Raw genomic sequence first — 21,554 nt, forward strand, 5'->3', positions numbered from 1 at the left:
CTAGGTCTGGAAAGAAAGAGCATACATACAGGGGCAGGTCTTGCCAAATAACAGGGCTGCAATGAGAACAGGACTGCAGCCCTTCGAAGCAAATAGCTCTTTCTCTGTCCCCCAAAAGATGAGGAATGAGAGAGCTCAGAGTTGAAAGCAGAAGGGGCTTTGATAGCGGAGAGGAAATTGACAGGGTGGTCTTGAATCTGCAAGACATGCCTATGCTGAATAATAATATACGCGCTCACAGGTGTGTACTAGAATACATGTGGATGGAGGTGCATTCTTTTTGCAACAATGATATGGCCGTGCCTCTCACAATTGTTGACCTTTTGCCAACCGCGCCTTTGGATGTGCAGTCTGTGTGTGCAGATCCATGAATTCCCTTTCCTAGATTCCTTTCTAGTCCTCCAGCCTAGGCCATGTTCATCCTCAAATAAACATCCATAAATACATGAATGCGACGGAAGTTCTGTAGATATAATGGAAAGATGCCTGCATTTGTAAGCACTACCACAAGTAGGCACAAGTACATATATTCATTGGGCTCTATACATCTCAAAGCGGCCTGAGAACTCTCAAGCTCTTTCACTTTTGGTACTTGAAAATGTAACAGTGCTTCAGTGAGTCAGTTCGGCTAATTCAGATTTTTTTTTTTTTGGCTCTAAAACTACTGAACTTCTCTCCCCCCCTTCTAATTTTTGCATAAATAGCCCTGTACATAAACATAAATATACAGTACATTTACAATTTCATTTGTATTGGGACATGCATGAACAGCTTTGCTATTTGTGGGGTCAAGAATCTCATCTGAACAATTTTTTGACAACATGGGGAGAGATCATGAAATCTACAAACGTGTAAATATACAAGTGCAAGTGCACACGTTTTCATATTTCAGTGCAGATATGACACCTAGAAAGAATTGTTGGTCTTGCTGTCCACCATGTTGAGGCGTGTGGAATGAAGAACGTTTTTTGTTTATTGTGAGAAGAAGAGGAGAAGGAGAAGAAGGAGAGGGGTAAAGCCAACTTAGAGCATTGACTATCTTGTCTCCTTGCTTTGGTCAAAGTTCTAGAAGCCAAAGCAATGCAAAGGCAGCGTGCACTTGAACGCAGCTCAGGAATTATTGTAGGTATGCCATGGAGCGGGGGAGAAATAATCTGAAATGATTGCATGGTTTTGGCTTAATGTGAATGCAGTTTTAATTGGTAATGCCCTGTTGGACTTAGGTCAGGATTGCAATGTCAGGCTAAGAGATGTTCTGCCTGAAGAACAGCCAACAAGATGTGTCCTCCACCAGTTTGACATTTCATTCAAATACCAGTTCTCTTGCTTTCTTCCATTTCAATCTGCCGTGGTGCAACTTGAAGCCAGTTGCTTCGTTGCTTCGATCTGTTCCATCCTTATTGAAGCGTATGGCTGCAGCCTGATTTTGTTTGCATCGGGGAGCTGTTTGGGTGCATATTGGCATGTATTAGGGACGTAGCTGGAATAGGGTGTCCATAGCTCTGCAAACGAAGGAGTCAAGTGCTAGAATGAATGTGCAGATGCTGCTTATGGATGTTTTTCTGGCAAGTGTACCTACCTGAAGTATGATAAGAGCGATGCAGTCTTTGGTGGATAGGTCAAGGAGAAAGTGAGGTCAGAGTGAGACATCTTCAGCTTCTATTGATGCCTGTTGGACTGGCTGTGTTGTTTCTGAGGAACATGACAAAACCTATCCATCAGCCCTTTGGCTGATTCCAGGATGGCAGCCAAAGTGAATATTTGCTGCTCTTCTTGTTTGGTAGTAGAGTCATCAATTTTTGTGTGGGTCTGTGATTCGGGATAGTAGAACTCTCATTTCTGAGTTCAAAAGGACTATGTGGAAAGTGGAACAGACTCCACTCATTTGATGTCTAAAGTCCATTTTCATTTTATTTGTATATCTTCATGCAGGTGAACCAAAGATTGTCTTCTGGAGCATTGGCTCCCAGAGTCTGTGAAGAATTATACAAAGCTTGATAGGAATCGAGATTGAACTGTCTAATATCTGTTGAAAAGCAAGGTAGGAGGCAGGGTTGATGAATGAAAAAGGATTTCTCCCCCCATTGCTTTCAATGGAACAATCTCATATTGGAAGATGTTGGCCTCATGTGTAGAGTTTTATCTGAATGTTTTCTCATGCTGATATATTTCAGATTCTATGGAGGCCAACACACATTTCTGTGGACGGTAGGACTGTGGAAACTGAAACTTGCTTGAAGTGCTCCATTCCACAAATAACTTCACATTGGCTGTTCTACTTGGAAAATCATGGTCTATTTTTTGATAGCCATCAGTTGAGATCCTTAATGAGGATTGTGCATCTCTTCACCAGCAACTGAACATGTAGGTGGGATGGGTGAAGAGGACAGTGTGTTTGTGTGTGTGTGAGAGAGAGAGAGAGAGAGAGAAAGACAGACAGACAGACAGAGCCAGAGAGCCAGAGAGAGCCAGAGAGCCAGAGCCAGAGATAGAGAGACAGAGACAGAAATCGGTCAGACAAAAATATTATTGGGGTGTTGGATAAAGAAAGGTGGGTGGTCCCACACATTTTCAGCTTTGGCCCTGCCTGTCATGTCCAGCCCTGCCCACCATTGGCATTCAATGCAACTCTGCAACAGATTATTCTTGTAGAAATGTAACAATCCCTTCAGAAAAAAAAGGAACTCGCTCTATAATCAACATAGACTGCAGGAGGATTGAAACTATATGTAGCAACCAGAGCCAGCATAGTTCCATGAAATGATACTATTCTCAGTTATTTGTATATCTTCATGCAGGTGAACAAAAGATTGTCTTCTGGAGCATCCAAATTAAAGACACCCAAATTAAATTCCCATTTAGCCATGAGGCTGGTTGGGTGATCTTAAACTGGCCACTCTGAAACTGAAATATCTTATAGGATATTTGTATGATAATAAGTTATCCTGAGGTTTTTGGAGGAAAGAGGAGGTATCAATGCAATAACTTCTATTTGGTGAAAGATGAAACAGAGTGCTGGCAAAACTCCCCCTTCTTTTATTTAGTGAAGGGGTATATATGTAGAGAGAATGAGTTTTGTAGAATTTGCCAGGGCTTTGACTCCATCCTTATTTAATTAGGGTTTTCCCCCCCACCCAAAGTACCCAAGCTCCAAAATTAGAAGTTATCTCTCTTATGGACACTCCTTTTATTGACCAAGGTCGCATAATAATTATAATAATAGGATAAAAATGCCAAATCCAGTCTAATCATCTAGGTGACTGGTCCACCAACCATAATATAATAATAGTTTACCCTGTTCCCACCCCCTCCCCGGTTTTCGCCATGCAGAGAAAGTCTCATATCAGCCGCCCTCCTTCCATTAGGAGGGACTGAATGGGGAGGGTAGAATCGCCGTTTCTCCCAAGTTTTTCTGATTCATCCTTGATTGACCAGAGCTTACAGAAGGAGCCTCTGGGAATCCACAGAGATGGTAAAGCCAAGAAGAATAAAAGCTGACTCACGGGGAAAGGATTTGGGGAGGCAAAACAGGGAGGGAAAAACTGGAGCCAGGGAAGCTCAGTCTGGGTAGATGATGAATCCAGAAAATGTGCTGTACTTGTTGGTGTTTCCACCGTGAACCTTCCCGCCATCCAGCTTGATGAAGACTTCATCACCTACATCCAGGTGCAGGATCACGCTGTTGCTGGCGTAGTCGTAGTTCTGATCGGCATCTTGTGCGATAGCGCTGGCACGGACCTAGTTAAAGAAACAACAGAGGTTCTGTCTCGTCTGCTTTCAGCAACAACAAGAATCCAACAGTAAGGTAGCATCTCCACCTTAGGTCCCCAGGTGAGGTAGGATGAATGACAAAGGGCAAGGGACAAAATGTGTACAGATAGTCTTCGAACTAGGACTACAACTGAGCTCAAAATTTCCCTTGCTAAACCAGACCGCTGGTAAGGGAGCTTTACTCCATTTTATGATCTTTCTTGCCACCGTTGTTAAATGAATCACTGCAACTGTTAAATTAGTAACATGGTTGTTAACATCCTCATTGACTTTGAGGGTCACACAAGGTGATCCCATGACACTGCCACCATCTTAAATACATTCCAGTTGCCAAGTGCCCAAATTTAAATCACGTGACCATGGGGATGCTGCAAAGGTTGCAATTATGAAAAATTGTCATAATGGTCACTTTTTCCAGTGCCTTTGTAACTTTGAACGATCACTAAATGAGTGGTTATAAGTCAAGGACTATTTGCATGTGGTCTTAATATCATTGTTGATATCATTCTGCTCAGGAATGGATGCATATATTCTTATCAATAGGTTTTGAAGTGGATATGAAAACCTTTAAGGCTATTCACTGAGAAGAATATGCACAGATTGAATTTATTTAATATAAGTAGTCCTTCACTTGCATTTAGTTTGATGCCCAATTTTCTTCCGTTTCCTGCCAAAAGCAATTGTTTCAGGAACTTGACGAGGTCCCACTCGCCATCTTCAGGCTGGTGATTTCAGCTTTGTGCTTGTGTGAGCAAAGCATGATCAGAGCTGCTATCTCTTTATAAATACTAGTGGGGAGGTGTGGTGTGCTGGCTCTGTTGTAAGTGGGCTGGTTGGCTGTGTTGTTATTTCTTGATTGGTTGATGGAGTTGAGTTTGCAAATTGGTTGGCTTTTTCGTAAGAACCTGTGTGGCTAAGGTGCTGGCTGTATGTCTATCAGCCTCCTGTGTTATAACGACCTGGGTAATGGGCTGTGTGATGACCTTCTGAGTTCTATTGTTGTGATATCCTGGATCTTGTGCTGTAATCTCTGGGGTCGTTGGCTGTGTTATAACATCCTGAAGTTTTGTGGTGTAAGCTCCTGAGTTCTGTGATGTGATATCCTGAGTGGGTGGCTGTGATGTAACGTTCTGGGTTTTGGTTTGGCTCCAAGTTTGAAGTCTGGCTATGCTTACAACAGAGCCAGCACACCACACATCCCCACCAGTATTTATAGAGAGACGGCCGCTCCGATCATGCTTTGCTCGCACAAGCACGAAGCTGAAAGCACCAGCCTGAAGATGGTGAGTGGGACCTCATCAAAACATCACCAAGATACTCTCAATCTTACACAGGAAAAGACTCGAACATGCCAAGACCTGCATACCTGTACCCGTAAAAATCTATGAAATATATATCACAGACTAACACAATACAGAAGCCTGATGATGGCAAATGAGATTCTGCTGAAACGTTGCTACAACTTTAAAAGCACAACTATAATGACGTGGGAAAATACCTGAACAAAGCTGAATACCATATATGTAAGTACCCGTGAAAACTTAAGAATGTATGTATGTATGTATGTATGTATGTATGTATGTATGTGTATAGTATGTATACACCAGGAACGTACTCTTTGAGAATGATCATCACTCTTATCCTGGAGCCAAGTAGTAGTATAATTTCTATCAGGAGTGTGTCCAAAACCATAGGTGCTAACCCCTCCCCTGAAAAAAAAACAACCAAATATAGCAAATCCTATCTACATTGCCACCAAACTTATTTTTTAAACTGTGAAGGAATTTCACTCAGTTCATTCTAAATTGAATCAAATGGCTGGTCCTGTTGTCAGCCCGAGCAGGTAAACAAGATTAGGAAACCAACCACACAGGAAGACTGGAATTATTTTTAATGAGATTGTCTATAAGGACAGAATTGTCTGATCTTCCCCCTTCTTATATATACTCCAGTGAAATAGGGAAGTCTTTGCCTAAGCTGCTTCTAAATGTTATCTAGTCTCTCAGGATTTAATTTTTTCCCCTCCAACACTATTGCCTAGTTAACAGTTACCAATATTGCATATTTTCATCAAGGTCATTTTCCTTGGTGACCTCTGCATGTGCTCAGGCAACTTTTGGCCTTCCTGCTTTTTTCTTTTTTCTTTTGGTCCAGCTTCACTTGAGGGGCAAAAAAAGAGGGGGGAGAGGGATGGCTCTCTGCCCCAAACAAGTAGCCTGCAGTACGAAACAGGTTGGAATTACAATTCTCAGAATTCCCTAGTGGCACAGCCAATGCTTTTGAGGCTTCTGGTAGCTGAAACTCCCATCCCATCTGGAGAACATCAACTTTGAGAAGACTGCTCTAAAGAAAGAGGGTTACCTATACAAAACATGTGACTCGGTTCTCCATAGGAGCTATAAACTCAGGAAGTTGTAAACTCAACTTATGGGTACATCGACAACATATAACCATTCATTTAGTGAACATTCATTCAAAGTTACAACAGCACTGAAAAAAGTGACTTATGACCAGTTTCCACACTTATAACTATTGCTGCATCCCCATAGTCACATGATCAAAATCCAGGCATTTGGCAACTGTATGTATTTGTAACTGTTGTGCTGTGCTGGGTTCATGTGGTCACCATTTGTAATCTTCCCAGCTACCTTCCAAGAAGCAAAGTCAATGAAGGCATCCAGATTCACTTAACAGCCATCTGATTCACTTAACAACTGCAGAGATTCACTTAGCAACTGTGGCAAAAAAGTGGGGCACAATTGGGCTCAATTGGGCTTGTAAGTTGAGAACTACCTGTACTCTGGATCCTGAAAACTGAATTAATTATGAAAAGAGAGTACATTTGCTATATTTCTTGCCACTTCAGAGAAGGCATCCAGAGATCCAAGAAGAAAGGTGCAGTCAACCACTTTTCTGCCTTCTGAAAACCTGTGCCCATGCTCTTGCAATGTATTTTCCTGGCATTATGGGCTAAGGTACTTCAGGGAACAAACACTGGTATGCTCAGGAAGATTAAGTTCAAGTATCAAATTGTGTACATGTGCAATGTGATAGGTAACAAATGTGGCTCAGAGCATACCAAACAGTGATTAATCTTTGAGGAGCACTCAATAATTGTAGATTGACAATGGACGGCAGCTGCAGCTCACAGAGAACACCTGAGGCCAGAATAGCTCCTATACATTCTAACTGGGCATTAACTCAAGGCGCCGTTTCTCATCCAATCAAACTTCTAGGAGATATAATTTCTGGAGCTTCCTTCCTAAGGCATCTTTATTATTATTATTATTATTTATTTATATTCCACCTGTATTATTCTTTATAAACAACTCAAGGCAGTGAATATATCTAATGGTCCTTCTTTCTCTTATTTTCCCCACAACAATAACTCTGTGAGGTGAGTTGGGCTGAGAGAGAAAGACTGGCCCAAGGTTACCCAGCTGGCTTTCATGGCTAAGGCGGGAAAAACTCAATAGTACCCAGTTTTTAGCCTGGTGCTTTAACTACTGGACCAAACTAGCTCTTTCATTCCAGGCAGCATCATTTTTGGAACATCTACCTATTAACTGATTTACACATGGACTATTCTAATGTGACTAGATACCTCAACCTGTGCATTTAAAAATAAATTTCATTGATTTATGAGCAGTAGCCTGTCTGGCTGTTCCTGTAATTCCTTTGGTACTGATAAAAAAGATAAACTTCATTGCTAAGTGAAAATAGCTTTCTGGCATTTATTCTTTTTTTAAAAATTTTTTATTGAACCCCCCCCAAAAAAGAAACATTTAAAAACAGTGAACATGGTGTAATCATCCTGACACACCTAATTGTCTTACATAGCTATTTCATATGATAAATAATACATATTTACATAATATATACGTAACACATAACATATATACATCAATATCAACAATTTTTAATTAATCCTAATCTATCATTTTAACTTATTTTAATTTACATTTTGAGTCTTTCCTTTTTCCCAACCAGTAGTAAAATTTTCCCCATACTTTACAATATTCATTTGTTTTTTAATTCCTGTGTTAATTGATCAATTTCTGCACAAGTCCATATCTTTTTAATTATCTCTATTTCATCTGGAATTTCCTTAAGTTTCCATTTTTGAGCATATACTAGTCTTGCAGCCATAATCACATGTATTATTAGGTACTTCATATCTTTATTATATCTCTCCATATTAATTCCCAATAAGAAGAATTCCGGTTTATATTCTATTTTAGTTTCACAAATTTCTTCTAACCAGCTCTGGATTTTATGGCTTTCTGGCATTTATTCTGATTGTCCAGAAGGCATATGTGGTAAAGATGTTGAATACCTGAGACTGGTTTACACCTTGCCATTTTCTTCCTCTTTTCATGTAACATTTTTTGATGTCTTGATTTGGGCAAGAAAAAAACCAAATGCACAGGTATAGTATAAGTGGTACCTGGCTCAATAGGAGTAACTGTGAGAGGGATCTTGGTGTCCTAGTGGACAATCACTTAAATATGAGCCAGCAGTGTGCTGCAGTTACCCAAAAAGTCAATGAAGTTCTAGGCTGCATTAATCAAGATCATGTTGCAGGAAATCAAGACCATTGCATTAATCAATTAATTAATTTAAAATTAAATTAATTAATTAATTGAAAATCAATTTAATTTAATTAATCAATTAATTAATTTAATTTAATTGGTTTAATTAATTTAATTAAACCAATTTTATTAAACTAATTAATTAATTTTAAATTAATTAATTAAAAAATTAATCAAGATCACTGCAGGAAATACAACTTCAGCAACAGAGTGGTCAATGTCTGGAACACTCTGCCTGACTGTGTTTTTTTCCCCAAACCCTAAAAACTTTAACCTTAGACTGTCTACTATTGACCTCACCCCTTTCCTAAGAGGTCTGTAGGGGGCGTGCATAAGCGCACCAACATGCCTACCATCCCTGTCCTATTGTTTCTTTTTCTTTTTCTTATATGTATCCATTTCATGTATTCATAACTATGCTTATACTTAGTTATGAATACATGAAATGGATACATATAAGAAAAATAAATACTTATACCTGTTATCTTGTAAGTGATTGACAAATCAAATAAATAAATAAAATAAATAAATAAATGTTGAAGTGCTGATACCACTTTATAATGCCTTGGTAAGACCACACTTGGAATACTACATCCAGTTTTTGTTCACCACAATGTAAAAACGATTCAAAATTCTAGAAAGAGTGCAGAGAAGAGCAATAAAGGTGATTAGAGATTGGAGGCTAAAACATATGAAGAACAGTTGCTGGAATTGGACATGTCTAATTTAATGAAAAAAAGGACTATGGGTGACATGATAGCAATGTTCTAATATCTCAGAGGCTGCCACAATGAAGAGGGGGGTCAACCTATTCTCCAAAACATCTGAAGCAGTGATGGGATTCAAATTTTTTTCCTACCAGGGCGTGACTTGGTGGGCGTGGCTTCTGTGGGCATGGCTTCTGTGGGCGTGGCAGGGGAAGGTTATTGTAAAATCTCCAGTCAGAGCTGGGATTTGCCGGTTCTCCGAACTACTCAAAATTTCCGCTACCAGTTCTCCAGAACTGGTCAGAACCTGCTTAATACCCACCTCTGATCTGAAGGCAGGACAAGAAGCAATGGGTGGAAACTAATCAAGGAGAGGAGCGGCCTAGAACTAAGGAGAAGCTTCCCGACAGAACAATTCATCAGTGGAACAACTTGCCTCCAGAAGTTGTGAATGCTTTAACACTGGAAGAAGAGATTGGATAACCATTTGTCTGAAATGGTGTAGGATTTATTGCCTGAGCAGGTGGTTGGACTAGTCTAGAAGATCTCCAAGTGCCCCTCCAACTCTGTCATTCTGTTATTCCAGTGTTCCAAGTCCATCCAAGTGAGAGCAACTAGTTCATTGTAGGTGCTTCTAAAAAGTGACTTCTGTTTTGCTGTTATGAAAACCATCTGGACATGGCTTTGTAACCACCAGGAACCCAGGTATCCCTACTTTTATTGAGGTGCTCCAAAGGTGGCTGCTGCCTCCTCAAATGTAGATTTCCCTCAGAAGAAGAGGTGTGTGAGCCCAGTGCCTTCACTCTGTGAATCAGCTCACTAAGTCCTGAGAGTTATAGACAAAATACAGATGATAGATGCAGTTGATAATGCCCAAAGAAAGAAAACATAAACCGTAACATTTGCAACAGCCAGGAAGCTTTCCTTTGCATGAAAATTGGCTTGTTTAGCGGTCCAACAAAGTAAGAGAGACAAAAGGATTAGGCCACAGCAATAATTCTGTTTTTTACTGTTAAATCCTAGCTGAAAGATCAGCTATCTGGCAGTTTTGTGAAATAGCTCCCATTGAACCCCTAACTTCAAATGACAAGGCTGGTTTTACAGATTATGCTAACACGGTTTTGTTAAACTTGGTTTCTTGAATAAAGTATGATTGATTGGGTTGGAACAACATGCAGAATTGAAATCCAAGAAACTGCATTATGGCTGAGCACGTACAGCATTGTGAAACCTCTCTAGGAGGTTTTTAGTCAGGGGTGGGATTCCACCAGTCCACACCTATTTGCTAGAACTGGTTGTTAACATTCTAAGCAGTTCGGAGAACTGGTTGTTAGAAGAAATTATTGGCCTAATCCTGTAAGGAAGACAGGAAGGAGACATTCTGGTGTTGCTTACAGAAACTGCCTCTCCGTTAACCCTTATTACATTCTTGGCAGGACTAGACTTCCTGTCTCAGGAATGTCTCTGGAGTTTTTTTCCCCTCCTTTGCTGGTACTTTGCTTGTGTGGAGTGACCATTCAAAGTTACAATGGCACTGAAAAAAGTGACTTATGACCATTTTTCACACTTACAACTGTTGCAGCATCCCCAAAGTCATGAGAGGCCAGGCGAGGAGATGCGTGCCTCGATGTGAGTGACATTGAGTTGGCCACGCACAGCCAATAACATGACCACCAAGCCACTCCCACCAACTAAGCCATGCCCACAGAACTGGTTGTTTAAAAATCTGAACCCCACCCCTGCTTTTAGTGCTGTGATGATGTCCTCCATCACAGCCCAGGACTGGATTAAGATGATAAGAGTCAGTCGGCAAATAAGAAGGTAGAGGGCTGCCTACTCAAATAATATTCTTCAGTCTTCTGCCTCAAGTAAGACTTTGGCATTTGTGCTCCTGCCTGTTATGGAAAAAAAAAATGGAAGTCCTATTTACATATTTTAACAGAAGGAAAGTGGAGCAATGTGTAAATTTGTGTGTGTAGTTCAAATCTGGGAGATATTAATTGCCAGTTAATCCTATTGGATGCCTGGATGCTTCTGGATAAATAATTTCTAGTGTTATCGTTCAAAAAAGGATGACACATTACTGTCTTTCCAATCTCTGTTAGCACATATTCTATGAAGGAAAAAAAAGGAAGAAATAGAGGAAAGCACAAAGGTTTTTTTTACCTGGTATGCAATCTGACTTCTCCCTCCTTCCCTTTTATAAATCCCACGAATGAAGCATGTTACTATACAATAAAAGCCTGTTTTGCAAGCAATCCTAGATTTGTATCCAGGAAGCCCGCAACACCTATTTCTGGACATGCCATTTAGTTGCAGGGAGTTGAGGTGTAGCTAAGGGAGCTGATTAATGAACAATCCAATGACTATTGAGATGTTTTCCTACCGCAGAAAATTCTGCGCTTGAAACGCACTAAGGTAGCCAGAGCTGACCATCACAAGAGATTTCTTTGAATATGCCTATTCTTGCAGTTGACTTGCTGTTTCGGAACCTTGGTTTCTCATATTGCTCTTGCCTTATAACCACATATATAAATAGATGGATCGCAAGGTTTGCTTGAGTAAAAAGAGCTCAGGTGAGGAGAACTCATGTTTTGAAAACTGACAGAAATTTACAAATGCTGGAGTGGTTTCATCTTCATATTATTCTTTTGTTGCTCATAGATAAATATATTTATTTCCCCCTGCTTTATATGCAAGGTGACAGGAATTAGAGACATCTGACTCAGTGGTGGGATTCAATTTTTTTTTTACTACTGGTTCTGTGGCTGTAACTTGGTGGGCATGGTAGGGAAGGATACTGTAAAATCTCCAGTCAGAGGTGGGATTTGCCAGTTCTCCGAACTACTCAAAATTTCTCCTACCGATTCTCCAGAACTGGTCAGAACCTGCCGAATATCACCTCTGATCTGACTGGAATAATAGACATATCACTTTCAGCTTCTGCTGGGGAGAAATAGTTGCTTTGAGTGATGCTACCCTTCATCCAAGGAACTCTTCTGCACCGCTGTTTTAAATGCTCGGGAGCAGCTTTCTATCAATCTGTGACTGGCTGCACCACAACTAAACAGTCTGTTCAGAGTCAAGTGGCATACATGTTCAATTAACAAGGACAATAGCAATAATAATAATATCATGGCTGTGTGCTTTCCCCTCAGCACATCCTTTCTCCCAAAGTTGCTGCTCCCGGGGTGGGGGTGGGGGAATTGGGAGGAGGGAGTGCTATGGTAGTCTTTGAGTTATGTCAAAAACTATCAAATCAAACGATTTTATTACAGTTGTCAACCAGCAGAACCAAAACCTCTCCTTGAGCCATGAGGCTGCTGACATTGGGTGCTGATGGTGACTTAATGAATTGTCCATGTAGTTACCAGGAGTCAACAGTGACTTGGATGAAATCTGCAAATGCATAGTTCTACTTCCATTCTCTGCATCTCTTGTGTTGTTATGTTAAATAGTCAAGGGACCTTTTGTGAAGTTGTGGGCCTGGAGTATGGTAACTGAAAATCAAAGCTGAGAAACAGACTGGAAACTAATCAGATAAACTCTCCCCAAGTGATTCAGGCCTGAGAGACATTGCACAGGGTCCAAATGGATATGCTTCTCTCAAGCCCATCTTGAAAAGGGTTTTCCAGTGAACAGGTCTGAACTGATAACAGAAGTGAGACCATTTTAGTGACATAATATGTAATCCTATCAATAAATTTGTACTGGCAATTTCTCATCCTATCCCAGCTCCAAGTTGTTTTGCCGAAGATTTTAAGCAGGGATGGGCTGCTGGAGGTTCGGGAGAGCCCCTAGCTAAGATTCTGTGCAGTTTGGAGAACCCCCAAATCCCACTTCTGGCTGTTTCCGCCCACCCCACTTCTCCCAGGAGTCCCCACGTGGCCTGTTAAGTTTGAGCAATGAGAGGCTGAACCAGAGCATGAGTGCAACAATACTTTATTATACAATAAAGGGCTGACCGTGCTTGCCACGCCTGGAACTGGCTCGCAGCAATCAGCAACTGGTTGGACCCCGCAGCCTGCTTTTATAGCTGGCTGCTGGAGAGAACCAACCAATGAGGATGGGGGAATAACGCCCACACAAAGTGAGTGGACCTGAGTGAGAACTCCTAGAGTCCTCAGGACATAACACCCCTTCCCCCAGATGCGAACATGCATAGTCCTTGAGGTAGACGGGGGTTGTGTTGGCGCCCGGAACGGCGCAGCTCGGGAACATTGTCTGTCTGTTCGGTATCAGTCTGTGACGGTTGAACCGGCATAGTGTCGCTAACGCTCTCTCCGGACTGGGCATCCTCGGAAACCACCGGGTTGGTTACTGGGGTCGAGCTCTCGTGGGTTGGATCAGGCTGGTCAACTCTCTGGGTGCTGTTGTCCGAGTTCGGGCTGACCGGAACGACTGCTGGTACAGACTGGTCGTTGGGTGCGATGTGGCTGGGCGGCGGATGAGGCGGTTCCCTCTTCGACTGGAGACTCTGGATTCTTGTTGGCAAGGGTGCTGAGGCGCCTTCTAAGCTGGTCTATGTGTCTCCTCCAGACGCGACCATCCTCCAGCCTGACCCTATACGATCTCGGCCCGGTGACGGCGTTGACCTCGCCTGGAATCCAAAGTGGGTCCCCAGCGAAATTCCTTGCGAATACTGGCTCCTGTAACATAAAATGTCTAACCCCCGAAGTAGAAGCGAGGGGAGAGTCAGGGCAGTATTGTGGGTGCAGTCTATCTAATACAGTCCTCAGGCGCCGGCCCATCAGGAGTTCCGCTGGGGACTTATTGGTGACTGCACAGGGGGTTGAGTGCTGGCTCATCAGGAACCGTGAGAGTTTGTGGTGCCAGTCATCCCTGCCAAACCTAGCGAGGGCCTCTTTGGTGGTCCTGACGGCCCTTTCAGCCAACCCATTACTGGCAGGGTGAAATGGGGCTGTGAAAATGTGGCGAATGCCCAGGTTGGCAGCAAAACGGCTGAATTCTACTGATGCGAACTGAGGGCCATTATCGGAGACAATGGAGTCGGGTAGTCCATGTGTAACGAACAGGCGCGTTAACACGTTGGTGATTGCTAGTGTGGTGGTCGTGGATAGCTGCGCCACGTCTATCCATTTGGAATAAGCGTCCACGACTACTAGGAACATCTTTCCATGCACGGGCCGGCCAGATCGATATGGATTCTAGACCAAGGGCGCTGGCGCTCCCATCTGGTAGGGGTGGCGATGGGGGAGCAGGACGGGATTCCTGGCAAATGCTGCAGGAACTTACCCAATTGACAATGTCCTCGTCTAGACCCGGCCACCACATGTAGCTGCGTGCTAATGCCTTCATTCTCACGATGCCGGGGTGTCCTCGTGCAACGCCTCCAGGACTCGGGACGCAGCGAGGTCGGAATGACCACCGAGTGCCCCACAGTAGACAACCCTGCAAACTGGACAGCTCCTGCATGCGAGTCTTAAAGGGTGCGAATTTGTTATCAACGTTGCCTCCCGGCCACCCCTCCTTACCCAGTCGAGCACCTGGGCGAGCGTTTGGTCTGCCTTGGTTTTAGCGGCGATGTCAAGGGCGGTGATGGGTAGGTCCAACTGGGTGATCTCGAAAATGGCGTTGACAGGAGCTGGGTCTTCAGCCGGAGCGGTAAGGGGCAGCGACTGAGAGCGTCGGCGTGGATAGAGTTTTGCCCGGGCGGTGAATAAGTTTGTATGAGTAGGCCGCTAGGAAAAGTGTCCACCTTGTCATCCTAGGGGAAAGGACTTGAGGAGTCTGTTTGTCGCCGGCCAGTAGGCCCAGGAGGGGCTTATGGTCGGTGACCAGTTCAAGAAGTGGCCAAAAAGGAATTCGTGAAACTTTTTCACGGCCGCAACAGCTGCTAGGGCTTCCTTGTCTATCTGGCTGTAATTTCGCTCCCGTGGCTGAGAGCGTCCTGGAGAAAAAGGCGATGGGGGCCTCGGCGCCATTGGAGAGTCTGTGACTAAGGACCGCCCCAATTCCAAAAGGGGATGCGTCTGCTGCCAGTACTAAAGGAAGGTTGGGGTCGAATTGGATGAGCACTGCCTCTGACGTAAGTAGTGATTTGACGGCGTTAAACGCCTGGTCTTCTTTGTGCCCCCAGTGCCACGGTGACTTTTTGTCTAGTAATCTGTGTAGGGGTTCGGCTACTGAGGCTTTATGGGGCAAGAAGGATGCATAAAAGTTCAGCAGCCCCAAGAAAGCTTGTAGCTCCGTTTTGGAGGTTGGTGTGGGAGCTTCGTGGATTGCCCTAACCTTGGACTCCAGGGGGCGAATGCCAGAGGCGTCAATTTTATAACCCAGAAAGTCCACCTGTCTAGTGGCAATGGCGCATTTTTCTTTTTTTAACTTGAGGCCATGCTGTCTGAACCTCTCTAACACTGCTCGCACTCTCTGGAAGAGTTGGGGTCTGTCCTGGCCGAGACCAAGATATCGTCGAAGTAGGGTACTACACCAGGGAGGCCCTGTAAAATCCGCTCCATGAGGGATTGAAAATACCCGGGCAACACTTACGCCAAATTGGAGACGCTTGCATCCGAAGGCACCCCTGTGAGTGACGATGGTCTGAAGTTCCGCTGTTTGGTTATCAACAGGGAACTGCTGATATGCTTGAGACATGTCCAATTTAGCAAAAATACTGCCCGGCTCGAATGTGTGTAATAAGTGCTGAATGACGGGCACCGGGTAGGCGCTAACTTGTAAATATTTATTGATTGTTGTCTTGTAGTCCGAGCAAATTCTCAGGCTACCATCTTTTTAAGGGGTGTGACAATGGGCGTCTCCCACTTGGCGAAATCTGTTGGTTCAATGACCCCTTGTTTTAATAGTTTATCCAATTCAGCGCCTAGTTTTGGCCGAATAGCAAATGGAACTCTACGTGGTTTTAATCTGATTGGGACTGCCTGGGGGTCAACGGTGAACGAGATGGGGTTCCATTATAACACCCCAGCTCCTCGCTGAACACATCTGCGTAGTCAGCGAATAAGGAGTCAGTGTCTGAGGTTGAGACAGCATGGACTCCTGTTAGCCCTAGGCCGAGGTGGGGAAACCAATCGAGCCCCAATAAGGTGGGTAGATTGCCGTTAACTACCACTAGAGGTAGGTGGCCTTTAAAAGCTCTAAAACTGACAAAGAACTTGCCTCTGCCGATCACGGGAATGGCCTTCCCTGGTAGTCCTTCAGACCGAACTGGCATCTCTGAAGCCGGGTAGTAGATAGGTTGGGGTGGAGTCTCTTGAGGGTGTTCCACGAGATTATTGAGAGCGCTGACCCTGTGTCAACCTCCATGTGGCACGGTTTACCTTCTAGGGAAACGGAGAGAGAAATTTACTGACAGTGTGGCAAGTACGCCTGGCAAGGCGGTGCGTGCGACAGTTTAATACTTGCCTCTGTGGTCCCAAGTGCGAGGAAGGGGTCTGTGTGCAGCGCTTTGGGGGCTTGGCAGACTCTCGCGATGTGCCCCTCTTATGGCAATTGTTGCAGGTGGCTCCTTTAAACTTGCAGGTGGCCCTTTGATGCGATCCCCACAGGCTAGGCACAATGTGATGTGCTTGGGTGGACCGGTGTTTTCTTGTTTGGCCCCTACCTGCGACCGTCTGTCGTTGGCGAGGCGGTGGACGTCGTTTTCATCGTTGTGGGTTTCTCCGCTTCCACCTCTTCGGAATGGACTGGGAACGATGCCAGCTTGGCACTTGGGCCTTGAATTTCGGTGGCTGAGTTCGTTGCTAGCTCGGCTGCTAGGGCCTCCCTCGACCGCTGCGAGGTTGAGGTCTTTTTGCTAGCAGGCGCCTCTGTAGGCTGAGATCCTTGACCCCACAAACTAATTGATCGAGGAGCATGTCCTCCAGGTATGTTCCAAACCCGCAGTGCAGGGCTGCTGTTCTGAGGGCGGCCATATATTGATTGATGGTCTCCTTACTCGATTGCTTCCTCATACGGAACGTGAACCTCCTGGCGATTTGTGAAGGCCTGGGAGCGTAGTGGTTAGTGAGGATCTCAAGCAACTCGGACCACGGAACGTTTTCAACTCTCTAGGCGCCACGAGTGCTGCGGCGGTATCGTAAACGGTGGCTCCTCAGTAGATTAGGAAATAGGATTTTTCCGATGCTCTCCGCATCCGCCAGGCCGACCGCATCGATGTAATGATTGAAGCGGTTCTTATACGATTCCCACTTCTCTTCGCCTGGTTTGAACGCCGGGAATACTGGGTTGGAACTCATGGTGCTGGAACGGCTGGGCTACCTGCGGAAAAAAATCTCTCTGGGACAACGGGCGCCGTGGGTTACTAGTGATATCAGCTCTGGAGAGGTTTTTTTGCTACCCTCTCTTTCTCTCTGGGTTACCACGTTGGCTGTTAGCCGTTGGAGGTGTCTCGATTCGCGCCAATGTGGGCGTTAGTGGCTTCCTACAGCGCTGTGCTGTGTCTCATACTGGCTCGAAATTCAAATGACACCCGCTTGAATTTCGCGCCAAATACAGAGCGGCTGCGCTCGCAGCGCTTCACTTTCCTGTAGAAGGGCTAACAAGCGGCTACAGACGCTTCTAACTTTTGAACCAGACCGCTTTCTCTGGCTGCGGATCAGCGTTTGCTCTTTTTGATCGCTCGTTTTGTTGGCTGACCGCTCTCTCTGGTTGCGGATCAGCGTTTCTCTTATCGCCAGCCGATCGCTCTCTCTGGCTGCGGATCGGTGGCTAGTGACTCAGCGGTTGCATGGTGCTTCTGGTAGCCATCCCATCCTCGTCGCCAGTGTTAAGTTTGAGCAATGAGAGGCTGAACCAGAGCATGAGTGCAACAATACTTTATTATACAATAAAGGGCTGACCGTGCTTGCCACGCCTGGAACTGGCTCGCAGCAATCAGCAACTGGTTGGACCCCGCAGCCTGCTTTTATAGCTGGCTGCTGGAGAGAACCAACCAATGAGGATGGGGGAATAACGCCCACACAAAGTGAGTGGACCTGAGTGAGAACTCCTAGAGTCCTCAGGACATAACATGGCCCATTTTGGATGCAGGTAAGTGCAGGGCATGCACGGAGGGAGGGCTAAAACAGGCCACTTGGAAGTTCTGGAAGACCAGAAATGGGCCTGTTTCCGGCTTCCAGAGAGCCTCTGGAGCCAGGGAAGGCCGTTTTCGCCCTCCTGGAGGCTTAAGGAAAGCCTTCTGCCCAGTGGTGGGATTCAAATTTTTTTATTACTGGTTCTGTGGGCATGACTTGGTGGGCGTGGCAGGGGAAGGACACTGTAAAATCTCCACTCAGAGGTGGTATTTGCTGATTCTTCAAACTACTCAAAATTTCCGCTACCGGTTCTCCAGAACTGGTCAGAACCTGCTGAATATCACTTCTGCTCTGAGCCCCGGGAGGGCAAAAATGCCCCCCCCCGCCATGGTGCAGGGGATTGACTAGGCCACACCCACCATGGTCACGCCCACCCAGCAACCGGGTAAAGAACCCTTTGCTAAAAATTTTGAAACCTATTCCTGGCTCTTGATCTAGGTCTATCCAAGTATGGCACCAAGATTTCAAAACGTTCCCCTTTGATGCTGACAATGTCACTTGATTCTCCAAGTGAAATGTATTATGCAGGGTGCACATATCAGCTTCTGGAAAAAATATCATCAATAGGACAGATCTGACAGCAGAAAGGGCACTGTCTGGAAATCAGTATATAAAAATTTCACCACACCTTAGATATTCTTTCCAGATCTCAAATTGGCTATTCTTAAACAAAAGAATTTTCCAATAGAGGATTCGGTTTTCTTCATTTTCTTATATTACATTGTCTCCTTGTACAGATAGTATGGAATTGGGAGAGAAAAATAAGAGAGAAATCCTATGAAGACCCATGAAAGGTTTAAAATGTAATAGATAAACAAGCAAACAAACCAATATGACACTGAAGAAACCGAGTCTTTAGTAGCTGGTAAACTGCTACACAGGCTGATCAGTCATGTTTTTCCCTTCCCCTTCTTTGTTATTATTATATTATATGAAATCTAATTAGTGCATGTTATGTTAATTCCTTTTAATTAAATTAATTTGCATTGTTAATTTCAGCACTTGAACAAATGCTGCTTTCAATTTTTCCGCACCTCTTTTAGTAACACAACTGAAAGTGTCATCCAGAAGAGATTTGAATTGCTGTGTGAAAGAAAGAAGGCAGATCTTGTTACCTTTTTATCACTGTCAGAATCCTTGTGGTTTGGTGTTCTATAGAAATATATAACCTATATAATTGTTTGTGTGAGTGTGCATGTTTGAGTCAAACTTGACTCACTGGACAAATCTGCTTGGCAAGATTTCTGAAATGGTCTGCTATTGCCTTCTTCCTGGTTCTGAGTGACTGCCCAAGGTCACCCTAACCCTAACCCTAACCCTAATCCAGCTGGCTTCGTTCCTAACATGAAACTAGAACTCACTGTCTCCCAGTTGCTAGCCTACACCAAATAGTCTCTTAATAATCAGGGACAGAATAGGTTAATTTTAATAAAAAAAATTATCCTCCCCATAGGCCATTAAGACCCATTTAAATAAATGTTATGTTTATATCATTTCACATAATTATTTAATTTAGTAATTGAATATTGGAGTTGTTTAAATTAAATCATGTAAAATAATTAGTAGTTCCCTATTTTGAACTTTTGAACAAAGACGAATCTTCCTTGGTAGCTGCTGCAATTAAAGTATACTGGATTGCAATTAAATAGACAGTGTACCAATTCAAAACCTTTAGACAATAATTGAGTAACTCTTTGCATTCCACTATTATCTGACTAGAAATACAGATGGTAATGAACTTTGTCTAGGTTTTCTAGGTAATTGTGCAAGGATATTAACACAGGCTCTTTTCTCAGTATTTAAATATGCAATATCTTCCTGACTAAATAATTTAACATGGGAACAAGAACATAATTCAGCCCAGTTTGAAGGTTTTCCTACTCCCACTGATTTTTATGGGAAATTAAATGTCAGCCAACCAAACACCCTGTCGTTGAAGTTAACATCTTGGTTTATTCATCATGCTTTAATTGTCTGAATTAATATCTTATCACCAATTGCTGGGTTTCTATTATATATTGCATTTAGGAATAACCAAACCAAATATGTTGTGCAAATGTAGAAAACATGTTTGTGTGTGGGGGCCACAGTTTTAGAAATGTTTAGCTTACAAACAGGGCACATCTGAAATTGTGTATTTACCATTCAATTTAAGAAGCAGCTTAGTGCATTTGTGAATCCAGTCAATGAGAAATAACATTGTTCAATTTACAAACAGATACAACCCGGACTTATTCAAGCATGTTATTTCTTAAACAAAAGTAGCTCTTTACACTTATGGATATATTCAGATTGACACTTAATTATGCCTTGACTGGTTGTCCAACTTAGTCAATGTTCACAAATGCTAATAATTGCCACAATAATTTTACAAGACTTCATTTCAAGAGACATTTTTTTTACATTCAAAACTGATGCCTGTGTTCCATAGCCACCAAGTACTTAGTTGTTCATATAGATTTATATATAAATGCATACATATTCATTATGTTATTACCTTTGCAAGATTACGCAAAATGCAGGAAAGGACCTACAACTTGTAAATCTAAGGCAGGGTTGTCAAACTCGATTTCATTGAGGGCCACATCAGGATTGTGTTTGACCTTGGGAGGGCTGGGGTGGGTGTGGCAGGGATTGGCGTGGCCAGCTCAATGTCACTCGTGTCAGGGGTGCCCGTCGTGGCCTGAGGGCTCTGCTAGTGAAAACAGGCTCCTGAGCTCAGTTTTAGGCAGCAACTACCTCCTGCAACCCTCTGCCAACGAAAGCAGGCCCCCCAAGTCCATTTTCACTGGCAGAGGTGCCATGGGCTGGTCTTTCACTCTTTCCAGGGTGGCCCTGTGGACCAGATTTAAGCACCCCACAATCCGGATCCATGAGTTTGATACCCCTGATCTAAGGCATACTGGTCATTCCACATCTTCCTGTCCTTCCAAACCAACGATGCTTCAACCATACTGATGCACCTCTTTGTACCTTGCCTTCTGTTGCTTAAACTTCTCACTTCTCTCTTTTTCAGATTCTCATCAACTCCATACTTATTGACCCATCTATCCTGCCTTTACATTTTTGCAACTATTACACCAAATCACATCAACACTCTTCTTTCTCTAGCCACTCATTTTTGTACAGCTAGTCCTCAACTTAAAACAGTTCATTTAGTGACTGTTCAGAGTTACAACAGCACTGAAAAATATGACTTTTGACCATTTTTTAAATAATTTTGATCTTTGCAATATCCCCATGATCATATGATCAAAATTCAGATGCTTGGCAACTCCCTAGATCATATTTATGACCATTGCTGTGTTCCAAAGTCATGTGATAGCCAGGTGTGGGATTCAAAATTTTTAACAACTGATTCTGTGGGCGTGGCTTGGTGGGTGTGGCTAGATGGCCATGTGACTGGGTGGGTCAAAAGAGAGAAACTCACT

General features: G+C 43.6%; 1 protein-coding gene across 1 annotated transcript in view; it reads right to left on the reverse strand.

Annotated features, from left to right (window-relative positions):
* Positions 1 to 833: 833 nt before the first annotated feature.
* Positions 834 to 21,554, reverse strand: part of C1QL4 (complement C1q like 4) — a 47,137-nt gene continuing 26,416 nt past the window's right edge. The window contains exon 2 of the mRNA XM_026711194.2: positions 834 to 3,738. Coding sequence (XP_026566979.1) covers positions 3,559 to 3,738 — 180 coding nt within the window. The 3' untranslated portion in view covers positions 834 to 3,558. The remainder of the gene's footprint in view (positions 3,739 to 21,554) is intronic.

This window comes from Pseudonaja textilis, chromosome 2, assembly GCF_049901715.1.
Source record: "Pseudonaja textilis isolate UNSWEBS1 chromosome 2, rPseTex1.2, whole genome shotgun sequence".
NCBI classification, from domain to species: Eukaryota; Metazoa; Chordata; class Lepidosauria; order Squamata; family Elapidae; genus Pseudonaja; species Pseudonaja textilis.